The 16463-nt window shown below is 42.0% G+C and overlaps 1 protein-coding gene across 1 annotated transcript; it reads right to left on the reverse strand.

The window, feature by feature from the left end:
* Window positions 1-12609: 12609 nt before the first annotated feature.
* Window positions 12610-14181, reverse strand: foxq2 (forkhead box Q2). Its single transcript, XM_031863875.1, has 2 exons — window positions 13708-14181; window positions 12610-12984 (listed from the first exon to the last, which is right to left on the reverse strand). The coding sequence occupies exons 1-2, from the start codon at window positions 14179-14181 to the stop codon at window positions 12610-12612; spliced, it is 849 nt and encodes a 282-aa protein (XP_031719735.1).
* Window positions 14182-16463: the final 2282 nt, after the last annotated feature.

Raw genomic sequence — 16463 nt, forward strand, 5'->3', positions numbered from 1 at the left:
GAGTCCATCGGAAAGCCATCGGCAGCAGGAGGGAAAGCGAGGGCTGCGGTGTAGTCCGAGTGCACAGCAGATCCACAGAGAGCACAAACATACACAGAGGTGGGGCAAAGCTGCATAATACGGTATTAATAGCACCGCTGGGTTGTTGTTCAATAATTTGGGCTTGTGCGAGGACTGAAAGAAGATAGGGCTCATTTGAAGATGTGGAAAGCAGACGGAGCAACACGTGTAGATCAACAAAATATCAAAATGAGAGTTTTAGATAACATCAATTTGTTCTTGGCGTTGCACACCCTCAATAAAACACGTTATCAACACGTCTTTTTGAAGCCATGCTCGTTGCACAGACCTCCATCCCTTGGTCAAGACATCAGCCATTTTCTCACAGTTACCCCATCTTATCTCCACCTTCGTTTGATCCATCTCCATTAGGCTCTCCCTTACACAGCCCACCACCATCATTCTCACTCTTTCACTTCTTTTGTATCTCTCCCACCCAATCTTTCTCTTATCAGCACCTTGGCATTTCTGTCTTTCCCACAAACACTGTTTTCCTCATACAGCTCATATAATAACAGGCTAAAAATATGCCTTCTTCTTTCTTTCTTTTTTTTCTTCCCAGTATTGATTTTGCCCGTAGCATTGTCTATGGAGAGAGAGAGAGAGAGAGAGAGTGAGAGAGAAAGAGAAAGACAGAGGGCGGGGCGGGGGGAGAAATGAAGTAGAAACAACTGGAAAAAGAATTACTTTCTATTTATGTGGTAATGCGCTCACCTTTCCTATTTTACTTAAGTGGAGAACCATACTCTGCTTTACTTCAGTGTAATACCTTTCAATTTAAAGGTAACTGCATTTACTGAGATCCTTTCTCAGCAGCTTTCACCACTCAACCTCACAGAGCAGCAAAGCACTCACACGCTGTACGCTTTTAATAATAACCCGCTGAAATTAGAGAAACCTTACCATTGCAAACATGCTCCAGATCAGCTTTTCAGGGAAAATGGTTGGCTCTTTTGGCACTGGTGTGTAATGGGAATGGAGAGAGTTGATCAATAGGCTATTGATCGTAGCTGGCCAGAGTCTGGGGAATTGAGAGTGAGAATAGAGGGGAGTTAGGGTGGGGGTTGGCTCCAGGTTGAATTTTTAAAATGCTCTATTTCAGAGATGACAAATAGTCTATTTGAAAAGGGAGAGACAAAGACAGAGCGTCATAAAGAGATGGAGAAAGAGTCTCTGCTTGCTGTGCTCTCTGAGCAGAGAGCTGAGACCTCCCTGTTTCCCAGAAGTTCCAGTGTTTTGGACGAGAGCTGCTGAACTACAAAGACAAAGGGAGCAGGGACTTCTCAGGCTACAGTAGCTGGTGTGCATTCTAGCTGGAGGAGCAGGAGGGGGGCTTATTATAAAAAAAAAAAAATCCTTCAGATCTAGAAGCAGCACACAGACGAATGGTTTAAGCCAGAATCCTGCAGCTGACGTTACATTTATCCTAAAATCTACACTCAAGCTACACATTTATGCAGATCGTGTTCTCTTCAGTTCTTGAATTCTTGCCAATATCTGATTTCTTTGGCCACGTCTTTACACCAAGTTTTAAAAAGCGAGACATTTCTGAAACCTGAGTTAACACTCAAAGTCACCAATATTAACTTCAAATATAAACCTAACCTGCAGGCGCAGGACACCACCAGTACCTTTTCCCTCTTTGTAGACACTGAAGAGGGTAAAACGAGTATGCAATCTACAGTGCAGCGTGTACTGGCAGTCTAGAAACCCTGAAAATACCAATTGGTGCATTTAGATCAGTGTTGTAATGGCAGGTATCCAAATCATATCTTTTTTTTTTATAATTCCCCATTATGCCACATACTTGTACTGTCCATAAATTAACGCTCTCATATATATTTGTTTAAAATACACTTTGAGAACAGTTTTTTAGAGGAACAGGCGTCAAAACAGAACAGTAAAAGAGAAACCACAAGCTTTTCCTCAGCATAAGGGAGCAGAATCATACTGTAATATGAGGCAGGTTATTTTGAGTGTGCCAGTTATAGGCTTGTGTGCATAAGAGAGTACTTTTTTATTTAAATCTGACAAACAAGGCGTGAAGATTATATTCCTGCTTCTTAAAAATCATGTGAACGTCCAACCGCACCATTCAATAATCCAACCAATGTTCCTGCTATGTTAACATACAGGCTTGTAAACATGGGGAAACAAGCTGGAAGTATCCATTTTGAAGGTGGCTCAACTCAACTGCAGGCAATGGAAAGCAGTTAGAGCACTGCTCTGTAAACACCCCTGAGAGAAACCTATACCTCAGTAAAAAATTCAGCTGTAAATAATGTATTGAATGCAAACTTAAGGTCCACAGGGAGATATGGATGAGCTCATTACTCTTTTAGTTCGCTGGGCTTTTACATAGTGCGCACAGCTCTCAACAATCTACTCCAGATGCTCCCTCTCTGTTTTGATTTAAAGATGCTTTTACCTGCGGATATTGTTATGGATATAGGTATTGTTTTTTACTCTCCACACATCGCCCTGAGGTTTGAAGGCTGTTAACTCATGCACCCACCCACGTGCTCTGTGCCCTGTTAAGGTTAGTGTATGTGTGAGTGTATATGTGTGTGTGTTATCTGTGCCGGTAGTTGAGGTGAATATGCGTCCCGCGTCTGTGTGCCCTGTCCGGGGATGCATTGATCTAGAGGCAGGATGTCAAACATTTTAACGCTGATCTTGTCCTTGTTATTGCCTCGCACAGCCGGGTTGTTAATGCATTAAAAATCGTTTGTCCCTATCTTTCCAAACGTATCTCGCCCTACTGCCCTGAGCAACACAAGAATACCCCTCCGCTGTAACATACACACCACTCCCGCCCCTCCCTCTCTCCCTCCCTGCACCCTCTGTTTCTAACCACGTCCTTCCATCCTCCGTCTCAATCAATCTTTACGACACCCGGTTGCATCTCTCTAATGTTTCCGGACTTGACTGTATCCCCGTTCAAAAATTCTTAATTAAGCCCGTTCTGTATGTTTACCGTTGGGCAAATTACAATCTGACAGGGCTAATAAAACAACATTGGCGAGAGGAGGCCGAGAGGAGCATGTGCTATGACCCTCACCTCTTTCACCCGTCTCTATCTCCACCTCAGCTTATCTCCCTCCATCCCCACCTCGCCATATCTCCCTATTTTCTACCTCACAGGTTTTGAGGAGGAAAGGGGAGGGGATGGGAGGAAGAGGCGCTGGTTTGGCACCAGTTGGTCAGGGTCTTATAGCCATCGCTGTCAACGTGACTGTTTGTTTTAAATGCTCACATGTCATTACGCTGACATATCTTGGTAATGCCATTCAACCTACTTGCTTCTCATCTCTTGATTATTAAGATTCATGAAGCTGCCTGCCTGCATGTCAACTCTTACAGATATGAGTCATATATCTAGGTTCACATCAGCATCTTTCTTCATTTAGGTATTGACTCATGCACTGTTCTCACATGCTGCAATCCATAGCCCACACAGTGTGTGTATTACATCTCTATTTCTGTACAGTTTTGTCTGCTCACTTGAGAACTGCCATTTGCTTTATGCTAAAGCATGATGGAGAGGGCGGCCGTGTCACAAGGAGCTCTTCGGCTGCTTGGCCTAATGTCAGACACAGAAGAACCCAGCTGCATCAAATAAAATGACCTTAGTAATTGTGACACGCACATAAACAGTATGTAGAACCACAGGAGTGACGCAAGGAAATCAAATGCCAAATAGAAGAGTTATTACAGCGAGAGCGCTTCTGTGACCAAAATCAATACGGCACACTAATTCTACGCAGGTTTTGAGTATGTGGTGTGTTCATACTAGATGAGTGACGAGAGGAAGTCCTTTAAACTCAAACTACACTGCATGCATACTAAATAGGGTTGTGTTTCAGTATGCGGTCAATGGACAATATTATCCCACCATGCCGTGCATGGTGACATTACAAAGTTGCTGTTTGGCAAGTGAGGTTAAGGCTAGGGTAGGGTATTTTGAAATTCTCTTTACATCCAGACAGTAATCAACAAATCAAACACTCTGACAGAAAAAGAAGAAAAAATATCTCTGTATCTGGTAGCAGGACTAAGTGCTTCCAATCATTTAACTGCATCAAACTGTACATGGAGCACACATCCACCATAGTCCATGAAAAGGTCGGTAAGAGCAACTCTCGGGCTATGTTATCCTCGCATAGAAAGTCTGTTGGAATTATTTTGCTCTACAGGGTATTAAAGTGTACACATTTTTTCACTAAACTGATCTGGTACTGAATTTATTTGGTCAAGTTTAAGATATCCACTTACTTTGGGAACTACTTTCTATCAAAGGAATAGTTGTCATGTATAACAGCATGTTCTAGTTGGAATAAGAGAGACAATGTTCTTAGAATGGTTCCCATATGGTCCCATAAAGATCCCTGGTTTTCGCCAGGCAGTCCGGGTTCAACTCCGGGTATGGGAAGCCTGTTGGTTTCAGCTTCTGTTGCTAAGGGTCTTCCATGCAAAGGGAAGAATTATCAGTAGGAATTTTGCGCAACTACTCAATTGATCGATTGATAAGTCGATTAAACGTTGCTACCCTCGCTAGTCGGCACCAGAAATGCAAGTCGGTTAAACATATTATTATCTTATCAATGGACTTATGCTGTCTCAGCTGTTGCTGTGGAGTGGATCAGCTTTCCGCTCTGATATGAACTCATCAGCCGCTCCTGACTCACTTCGACCTCGTCACGTTCTCCCGGCCCCCGCCTGCCACGACCTCCTGAATCCGAAAGAGCGGCCGGGTTCAGCAGTCAGTCTGGTTCTCTCCTGATCAACTGGATTGGCAAGCAGCCCACTGAAACCAGCTCCGGCTAGAACATATGATACAGACTAAAGCTAGTGACCTAGCGTGCTATGAATAAACAAAGCGGGCTAATGCCAGATAGCTCAACAAATCAAACTTGCACGCCAAGATACTAATGGTATTGTCAATACCAAGCCATGACTGTTCTTAGACCACAGCCCCCGTTGGCGTTTCATCAAAACCAACACACACTGGGTTCATGAGGCGCATTCCTAACCGGACAACAGGAAAAATGTGATGAACAATTTCAAATGTCTTATAATCTACACAATCATTTTACAGACAAGCCTAAATGCACTGTGTTGATTGTTGTTGATTGTTGTTGATTGTTTAATGTTATTCACCACCCACCGTGACAAATTCCTTGTATGTGAAACATACATTGGCAATAAACGGTTCTGATTCTGATTCTAAATTGTGCTCATATTTGTGGAAAAAGTGTTTTCTTACTTTTAGACCAGTCGACTAGTTTAAGTTTAGACTTCCGTTTAAACGTCAGAGAAATTATTTGTTAGAAACTGCCCTAATTATCAGGCATTTCTTACAGGTTTGGTGGTTCAGTTCCCAGCTCCTACTTGGCAAATGTCAAACAGTCCTTGAGCAAGACACTGAACACCAACTTTCTCCCCAAATGTAATTCTCCACTGTTGTGAGTGCCACAAACTAAATTCCATTCACCTTCATTGTATTGGGGTGGCATCAAAAATCTCAGAGGCAGACATTTTAAAAACCTAAACAAATAAAGCCAAAGCCATCTCACATGGCTAGATACCAGTAGAGCTAAGCGAGACCCTCATAAGCCCCCCTAAACCAGCCAAACACACCTTACAGAGCCAAACCAAGTCAAATCAAAGCCAACAAAACTCAACAATAGTTCACTGGATTTAACAATAATCTCATCTAATTCCCTGCAGAGAAACGTCGTAAACCGAAATGAACACCAGTGACATGGAACCAATAAGAAAGTACCTTTTTTTTTAACCAGTGTCACACATCTATCGCTCTTATGTTGTTTTACAAGATATTAACTATGAAACTGTGAAATGACAAAGAACTACTGGCTAGCATGCACTTGATGATTACATATGTAAATCCCAGTAGAGTCAATCCCAAAGATGTGTGTAGCTCTAAAGAAGGACAAAACTAGACATTTTGAACAATGTATACATTGATGGCAACACAGACAGAAGCCGTGTTGTGTGCATGAGAGTGACAATGTATGCCGGTGTGTGTTCTGCCGTTTGTATGTTGCACCACACCACCTGACAGGTGCAAAGCCCTGTGGGATGGCACTGTTGTATCTTACACTTGGCTGAACATATACAGCACATCAGAGGTGTAACAAATCCATTCCTGACTGCCAGAACCTTTCAGAGAGTTTCTGTGCCTGTGAACAACACATCATCAGGTTTCCACACCTCAGAGTTGATGTGTGTCTTACACACAGATGAAGTGTAGCCTCGGACAGAAGTGTGTGACTTTGAGGGAAGAGAATGGGGATTCGTAAAAGTCTGTATAGACGAATCGGCAGCATGTGTGTGTGTTTCTGTGTGAAGCATCCGCGTCTCAATGGCGTCTTTAGAGAGGTTAATCAGAGGAGAGGTTGAGGAGAGTGTCGAAGTGTCAGGCTGGCTCCGGTGAAGAGTCCTTGAGCCCTCTCTCTTTCTGTGTTGACACCTCTTAACCTTAGTCTATCATCTCTCACACTCACACACTCCACTTCTATTGACACTCGCTACCCCGCAGCTCTCCAAAGACCCGAGGAGAATCCACTACAGTGATTGTCCACGAGTGGAGAGCCTCGGAGCCCGCAGAGAAGAAAGGATTTTATAATGCGTCGACATACAGGACAATATGTGATCGGATTGAGTGGTTGTTTTTTTTTTCCTGGCGCTCCTGGACGGATACGAGACCAAATAATTACACGTAGATCTACAAATTGAACAAATCTGTCGGCCCCTGACAAAAAAATGCTGAATCCTCGGCATGCATTCAATTGTGAATGAAACTCCACCCTCTTTGTCTTCTCGCACCAGGAAGTGTACAGGATCCGTGTGTCCACCACGGTCGCTGGCGAGTGTAAGAGGGGTCAGGAGCTCGGGGTCAACTAAGAAGAGGTCAAAGGTCATAGAGCAGCGGGTCTTGTTAAAATACCTTTTAGCCTCCTTCAGGGATATTATGTAATGGCTATGGGAATAGGTTAGGTTCCAGGTTGACTGTTTTGTGGTGGACACTGGATGATATATGTGTTGTGCTTTATGCCAGATGTGTATTCATTACCCTTTTTAAGAAATCAGGATGCAAAGGAAGTGCCGGGAGGTCAAGAGGGGTCACATGTAAGAGGTTGCATTTATGTGTTTTGGAAGGTGCATCTTCCAGGAAGCGATCATCTCGTATAACACCTCTGAGATACCGAGACAAAAAGGTTTTCTTTGTGTTACTCATTAAAATCGTCAGAAGCTTTTCCTGCAAAACATGTTTTTCCCTCCTGTCTTGTCGCACAGGCTCACCCGAAGAGGTTTGCGGAAAAACTGGGTTGTGCTGATCAATATATTGGAGACATTTGAATATCAATACAATGAGCGTGCTGTCTTCAATCTTAATTTTTAATATGGTGATAATAAGTGTATTAATTTTCATAACTTTCATTCAATAGCTTTGGAATATGAGCGATGGCAGCACATTTTTCCACAGCGAATATGCATCTCTCTCCTCTGTGTTGCCATTGATCACCCCCTGTACCGTTTCTCCCCTCGCTTTGTCCTCCAGTCCCTCCCTCTTTCCTTCCCTTCCCTTCACACCATTGCACTGTAAAATTCATCCTTATTCCTTGTTTCAGCAAGCTAACTGTGCGCACTACCTTTTATCAGTCCAGAACTGTTAAATTAATGAATTGATATTGACGAGCTATCAGCCGGGGGGATAATTTCTTTGGATGCAGAAGGCTAGGGTCACATGACTTTTAGTACCCACAATTCTGTAATTATTCCCCACGAGAAGAACCCCGGTGTGGTGCATTGCCCCCCCCCCCCCCGGAAATGAAGAAACATGCACACACGCGTGCGCACGCACACACACACACACACACACACACACACTATCACATGAAGGACTATAGATATCCTCACATACACTGGATTGCACGGGCCATGGGAATACTGATAATCATTACTGCTATCATAACCATCACGATACAGGATGTTAGCCTGCTGGAGATTGCATTTTATCATCACAATTTACACTGAAATCTGAAGAGTGCGGCATTGAATGCAAATCATACGATATTGAGCCTTTGCATTGCCGTGAGGGTACAGCGGGTGACCTGCTAAAATGTAAAACAGCAGGATCAACCTCCTGCAGCTGATGGTCTTCTTCGGCTCTGTAACAAAATGCAAATGAGAGGTGCAAACTCTGGGAGGGAGGTGAGCGATGCAGATGAAAGGGGCAGCGAGCATGTCAGAGTGCCAATCACGGAAGTGCTCTTGTTGCCCTCCGGCCATCGCTGACCTTCTGACCCTGGCCATGGCCTAAATGTCAGAGGTCACCAACCAGGGTCAGTGAGGACCACTGCAAGACCCTGGCCAGAGATGCATCGCCATGGCAACACTCCGCTCACTACAGAGGAGGAGAAATGTGTGTGTGTGGGGGGGGGGGGGGGTGTTTTGCATTCTGTATGCTGAAACATACCAGGTTGAGCCACATATGTTTTTTGTTGTTGTTTTGTAGTTGTTTTTTTTTGGCTGCTCCCAATTGGTTTCCAGTGAACTGACACACAGCTGGGCGAAATCCAAAGAAGCCTGGCACCTGGTTTGCCACCTCTCCACATTCATCACTTGGCCTGCTCTAGAGGCCATATTTTATCTGCTAAGATGGCTGTACCACCCTGCCATTCCGCTCTATTATAGGGGTCAACGTGTCACTACAAAGGGAAGAAATAATATCTTTTTGGAAATTATTCGTGTTAATGAAAAATAACAGAGCGAATACTGACATTTCAAATGTAGACTAAAGTGCACAACTTATAAATAATGTCGTGCTTAATTAGCACGCCACCGCATCCTACATATCTTATTTTAAACACGACTAACTGACTATGGGTTGAAGAAAAAGAGAAGAAAAAAACTTTGCCACGTCCACTTACATTAAATGGTCGAAAAAGTGCTGGAGATATTCGCTTGCACCTTGCGTCATCTAGCGGCCGGATTTGGCCGCTTCCTCGGCGCTGCTGCTCGGCTCCTCGGCGCGGTGAAAGAGGGGGGAAAAAACCCACTAGTCTGCTTTTGTCTTCGGGGAGCTCCGGTCGATGCCTCGTCCCACCATATGTCTGATCGCAGCTGCCAATCAACAGGTCAACGCGACCCCGGGGAGGCAGACACTGGTGGGGAGAGATCAAACAGTGGACCTCGGGGATGACAGATGCAGATGGAAAAAAAAAGGCAATAAAACATTGCTTCAAAGATGGCAACGGTGCACTAGGAGGCAAATTATTGTTAACAGTAATCTGCAGAATAGCGCCTCGCATTCTGATCGATTGACTATTATGGAGGCTTTGAAGCCGAGGTAACGCCAGGCTATTGTTCATGGTGGGACACAACCAGAAAATAGCAGCTGGTTTTGATTCGACTATGGCGCTTCCTAAGCCTTAAATACTACTTACTTCTATGCAATCATGCTTTATAATAGACTTGCAATTTGGACTCCTCGAGGCTTTGGGCCTATTGAGAGTTATTCACACATCCAGTTGCAGTTGCACCACGATGAAACGTAGCCTGTTTCTGAGGGGAAACGGCAAATTAGGTGAATCAAGTCAGACAAATGGCAAGTATTGTATTTTTTTAAACGTGGTTAATTACTTTATACCATCTACTTCATATATTTTTGTAACAGTCTTTTTAATTATTGGACATAAATGCCCTGGGTTTACATGTTTGCTTTTTATTATCAAACCTAATACTATTGATAATAGTTTACAGAATACAAAACGGCCATAATGTTTTTTTAAATACTCTTTTTACAACTTACCTAAAATAAACTGCAGCAATCTCAGTCAAACTAAATCAAAATGAAAGAATAATATGGATATAAATTAGTGCTGGGCAACAATACTGAACACCTGATTGGTTACTACTTCTGAATTCAAAAAAAAATATTTGCAACTAAGACATTATTGATGAAAGATGATGTATTAACATTAGGTGCGCTATAGAGCTCTGCAGCTCTAACTGTTCATTGGACTGAAGTCAGGTCTAGATATCAACCAAATACCAAATTAATTATTAAAAGGATGTTGTTTGTCGAGTTAAAATTGAGCTTGGCAACATGCAAACAAAGTATTTTAATATTTGGACCCTACCCCAGATGTGGAATTATGACCATTAAATGTTCCTGTCATCATCATTCATTTTTAAATGAATTTCTTGAATAATTCAGGAGGCCATTTTCAAGGAGTTACGACTATACAATTATCTCAAGTTATTTATATAGCTGTAATTTGCGTAAGTGTAACCAGCCAGAGTCACTGACTAAATTACATTTAATATAATAATCATGAAGACAAAAGGAGAGACACAACGTCTACAGTGCTACTAATGAAATATATTTACACAAAAATGAGCTACAAGCTGAAAACCAACATTTTCCCTTTTCCTGTTCATCTCTTTGATCTATCTGCAGTTTCAGGCTTCATCCTGTGTGAACTGTTGTATGTCGAGTCCACAGTCAAATCAATGAGATACATGTAAGCTAAAGCGAATCAGCTTTGGAATGCTGCTGTAAATGTGTTGTATTAAAACACAGCCAGAATGTTTCATCGCCATCTCAGCAGGACTGATCTACTTACCTCACTCTCTGCTAATCAGGAACAAATCTTTGTGCCTTAATCTACGGCCCCCTACACCCCTCTGCCCATCCCATTAGATTAACAAAATGACATGCACATATGAACACACACACACACACACACACACACACACACACACAAACACAGCTCATGACCTCAATCTCTTTCTCCTATAGAAAGGTGGTTAATTACAATTTTGTGTGAGTGTGTTGCACATCAGTGATTGTATTTTAAGTATTTTAGCAGGAAATGCATGACCAAAATAGCATTTTAAGGTAAATTTATTAAGGTTGCTGATATAGTATTTAAAATATGAACCAAGAAAAATACAAATACCCCATCATTTAACAAGTTTCACACTGATTTTATTATTTGGACGATTGTGTGTGTGTAACTGCAAGAGTTTTAGGAGTTGTATGTGTGTGAATTGTAAACTCTTGCACATGGGCATTTGTTTGCCTGTGTGTGTGTGTGTGCGTGTGTGTGTGTGTGTATGTGTGTGTGTGTACAGCAAACATATGCAACCAAATTAAAGCCTTAAAGCTGGTGAATTGAAGAGGATTTGATGCAGAGAGCAATTCATGGGAATTAAGCAAATTAGGTCTCCAATTAGCTGCCGACATTGAAGAGGAAGATTTGGTGGACAAAAATTAATTAGATGGATTTGTCATTGTTCTAATGAGCATCGCCAGAAAATATCTGTTGTGAATAACTCCTTCTCTCTCTCTCTCTCTCTCTCTCTCTCTCTCTCTCTCTCAAGCTTCATCCTTCTGACATATTGTTTGTCGGTCTAGAGTCTAATTTCATGTCAAATATTTCCTTATTCAAATATTCAATAATTTGTAAATAGGAAGCCCACATGCGCCGAGACAAACAAACTTCAGAAAAGTCAATGTATGACCTAATCCTCTTAGGCTGGAGCAGTGTGGCTGTAAATGCCAACCTTTGCAAGTCAGAGAGGAATTTCACTATTGATGTGAGAGCCAGACAGGTAAAAATTGACTTTGTTCTTATTATGGCAGTATTTTGGTATTTTGGAGTCATCTTATCACTGAAGTGTTCCTGCTTTAGAGACAATTCCAGTTATTATTTATAGGGTGTCCCTTAATGATATGTGGCTTTTGTTATATATATTTTGAAAGCGACTTTGTATATGTTTCATTATTTCAGTAGCTGTATGTGTTCGCCCGACTGCTTCTTCGTCTAAACACATAGAGAGTCCCTAAAAAAGCCCTCCCACCTCTCTCCAATAAATCAGCATCCCCTCCCCTCCCTCTCTCCCTGCCTCCTTCCCTTTCCTCTGCTTCCTTCATCCCTGACCTCCCGTTGTCCCCCTCTTTCTGCAGCAGCGGTTATGGATTACACTGTGTGATAAGCTTCCTATTTCTTGAAACTATTGGGGATTGCTCAGATTATCTGGCCTCATATCCTTGGGAGTCGGCTTTGGAAAGCCCGATTTTAGTCTCTTAAGGCAGAAGATTTTGCATCCCGACAGCTTTGACTAATTAGCATCTAACACCGGGAGGTATTTTAGCAATGGGCTCACTTTTAGTGCTACTCACACACAAGTGCACACACACACACACACACACACACACACACACACACACAAATCACAACTGAGGCAGCTGAGTCAAAACATCACAAGGTGTTGAATTAAATATGATTTAATGAGATTATAACAAAACATTATGGGTTTTTCTTATTCTAAAAACATTCAGAATACAAATGAAAGAAGTTTGAAACAAGTCATTGAACACCCTAAAATAATGTTAGTTTGCAGAATATAATGTAACATTGTCCACTTTAATTCCAACATCATGTATTCATTAGCAAATAAGACTCTAAAATTTCTCTTTTACCCAACAATAATTCAGGGTTAAACTGTTCACTCTTAGGTTACAGAGGCATGAAGGCTCGGGTGGAACCTCACTTGTGGCTGCATGCTGGACCAGGGCCAGTAGAGTCTAGGAGCCAAGTAGGACAGAGGGAGTGTTTGGGCTTGAGGGCAGCACCAGTAGGTCGTTCTGTGGGGCCGGGCGAGGCCAGGGTGGTAGGGGGAGCTCAGGGAGGAAAACGGGAGCTGTCCTGCCACCCTGCGTACTCTCCGCCGTGCCCTCCGACACTGGTAGTCCCCGTTGGAAAAGTCCTGGTAGTTGGTTGGGTGAATCGCCCAGAAGTGGCCTTTACCGTTGTCACTGCGGCCTGCTTTGATGAAGCAATCATTCAGGGACAAGTTGTGCCGCACGCTGTTCCTCCAGTTTTTATCCTGTTGGAACAAGTAAAAAAAAGATTAGGCCAAAAATAAAACCTGAAACTGTAAGTAAGAGTTAAACAATAGGTGCCCCCAATTGAAAATTAACATAGGTGGCGGTTAAGTATCACTGATCCTCGTCAGGATGTCACCTCGTCCTGTTGTTGGCAGGATGCAAGATAGCGTGTCAAGAACGTACATGATCGCAGCAAGACACAACACCCTCGGTTACCTTTTTAGCACGTCAAACCAGTGATCAACTATAATCCACCAAGCTACATCCAATCTGTTGTTGCACCTGGTAAAGGCAGAGGCGGTTCGCAACCTAGCAACAGGATTACTTTATTTGTGAATTCGCCAACAAGAAGATCATCTAGTGTCCCCGCAAGCACCTAATTGCCTAACCACTCAGACAGATTACCTGTGCCAAGTAGGTCGCTTCGCTTGCGAAAAATGGCGGCCGGGTTATTTCTCAGCAACCGAATGAAGCACGTGGAAGACTTTGGGAAAACACGAACTCCTGTTGTCTCTCTCGTGATCATCTTACTGATAGCTGTGACGAGTTAACAAAGTAAAGCAGCATGATTCTTTTCTAAATAGTCGTACGTGTGTAGCTAAAGTATGTTTGTCTCCCGCGGCGTGGTTTTCACCTCCCATTATCCCCCAGTTTGACTTTCTGAATTGCCCCTGAACTATTGTGGTCTTGCCAGTAATTAGAGTAACACGACGTGAACATACCTTACTCTTGAAGAAAGGGAAGTGGTCCATGATCCACTGGTAGATGTCACATAGCAGCAGTTTCTTCTGCTCTGACGCCAGGATCGCCTTGGAGATGAGTGCGATGTACGACTGGTTGGGTTTGTCCGCAGACTTCTCCGGACTGCTGCCGGTAGATGTGGTGGTGGTCACTTCCTCCTCCCCCTCCTCTTGTTGCTCTTCATCCCCCTCCTCTTCTTTGACTTTCCTTTCTTCAGTCTCTGTCTCTGACCTCTGCCGCTGCTTCTCCTGTATCTCAGAGCGAATCCCCACCTCTTCGGGTTTAGGATTCTGATGATTTAGCAGGTTGTTCACCGTCTGCTCTGCTGTACGACTTCCTGTCGCTTCTTCTTTGGAACCTTTGACTCCTTTATTGAACAGAAGGTAGTCAATAGTGAAGCTAAGTCCCAGCCTTTCTCTGCCGCCGGTGCGGCTGCTTCTGTCCTCCATTGTCATCTCTGAATTAAGACTCATTACGGAGGTTTAATTGGCTCCAAACTGACTGTTGAATAAATATCAGGTGATAAATGAAAAGTCGCTCTCCCAAAAGTTCTTCTTTTGTGCCTGAGTATCACAGCATGACAATTTTCTTGTAAAGTGCAGGACCCTTTCATAAACTGAACGCCTCAATGCCCCTCGCTTCTTTCGCTGAAGTCTTAGTGTTGACAAGATCACAGATAAAGATGAGCCTCTCAACTGTTGTTAACGTTGACGTGCTCACGAGCGACACAATCTCAACCTGTGGAAATGACGTCAGTCTATACGACTAAATACAGCTACTTTGTTTCGCAACACAGTTTAATTAAATGTTTTCGCCTCTCTGACAAACCTCACGACAAGAAACACTTTCTCAATATCCAACAGCCATTTTGCTCCTTGATCGAAGAGTTGTGCTTCACGGTTGTGAAGGTGTCTCTATTTATATGACTGTGAATTTATCCCTCACAGAAAGGGGTAAAGAAGGCACAGGGGAGGTCCAGGTAGGGGGTCTCAATTCAGGCGGATTATTTTTATTAACCTAAGCAAATCTTTGTAATTACGGGAGATTAAATACTCAAGATTTAGCAAGACATGGTGTGCAGAGGATGGATGATTTACGATCAAAGGCCTTTTAGATACCCGTGTTATCCTGTTAAAGTTGTTTTGTCTATGGGGATGCTGTCCAAAGAATTACTTCAATTACCATAGAGCAGTAATTAATGCATCAAGTTGAATGTTTTGGAGACAAAACACATTTATTCCAGTCTCCTTCTCTGGAAAGAGCACAAATATACTCTGAAGACACTGGTAGGTAACAGAACAGTAAAACGCATGACTGAAAAATCCTTGTTTTTGACATAACATGTTTTGTATTTGTGTGTCCTGTGACCTTTATTCCAATTCTATCCATTATTCTAAAATAGACTTATTTATTGTTAGCCATTGGAAATGTTTTTTTCACATAAAAAACAATAGAATATAGAAGTAATATGGTTGTGAGTAAGTTACATATAATTTCAGATAAGTCTCAGTGATCAAAACTGAAATGCCTCTTACGCTACTTCTTTGTATTGCATAATATTGTAATGTTTAATTGTTTAATGCATATTTTACTAGCTAACTGTGGTTTATTTTTCAGAAAGACACATTTCAGATATTGACTAGCGCTCTCTAGTCGTGTGTTAGGACTATACTACTGACTTTAGCCATCTGTTTAATGTTTAATTAAACTTTACCTCTGAAATTGTATCATTTGTGCTGTGATTGTGATGATGTTTCAATGTCAACGATAAATTTATGCCACACTTTTATGTTCAGGGTTGTAACTGAAATGCAGCAGACTTGTTTATGCTGTTTATGTTATGATACTCAGGTCAAACATCCTGTGTATTATACTTTTGAATGTTGCAATGAATTGTGTTTTTTAATCTTTACACTCAGTTAATAATTATCTGCATTTTTACAATGAAGAGAATCAAGAGTCTTTAAGTGTTTTGACCAAGTAAGAGGTTTGATAAAGCACCTAATCCCCCCTGAAACGTGGTGCCATTCAACCACTTTGTGTAATTTGCCTTTAAGTTCTCCTTAAGTAAGACCAATGTCATACAAACTATTTAAAATGTTTTCATCATAGAATACACATTCTCTATCTGCTTCTTGTAGCGCCTCAGTGAAACTGTGTCACACTTTCAGTGTGTGAAATAGTTAAATTCAAAGTCTTGTAATACAGCTACAGTGTTACATCAAATGGCAAATTATCAATGTCCATTATTTCAATGTTTTGTATCTGTAAAGTCTGTGGTATCTGAAACAAATAAAGGTTTAAAAGTGTCTCTGTGCATTTGTTTAAAGGACTTGTTAACAGTGCAGTTGTAGAGATTGAAATCTTCCAACGATAAGATATAAATGTTGTCCTACACAATTTCCCCTCAGCCGTCATCACATTAGAGCAGATAACAGTAATAGTATAGTATCTGTACCTACTTCGTTCTGTGTTTTTTGTGAGGGGATGAATTAAATGAGGTCACATCATGGACCATATTGCCCTCTTCTGTTTAAATAAAGGAACATGTTATAGCCTACATACACAGCAGAGAGAACCATTCTGCCTTTACATTGGCACGCTTTTGTCTTGTAATTAGCTTAATTATCAACTTCTATGCAAAATGATGTCCTATTAATTCAAAAATATGAACCAATATCAGAATTTTAAAATACATATGTATTGTAGAGAACAAAAATAACATTTGGATCTGTAT

The sequence above is a fragment of the Anarrhichthys ocellatus genome, unplaced genomic scaffold (assembly GCF_004355925.1).
Source record: "Anarrhichthys ocellatus isolate YVR2014 unplaced genomic scaffold, GSC_Weel_1.0 scaffold30, whole genome shotgun sequence".
NCBI classification, from domain to species: domain Eukaryota; kingdom Metazoa; phylum Chordata; class Actinopteri; order Perciformes; family Anarhichadidae; genus Anarrhichthys; species Anarrhichthys ocellatus.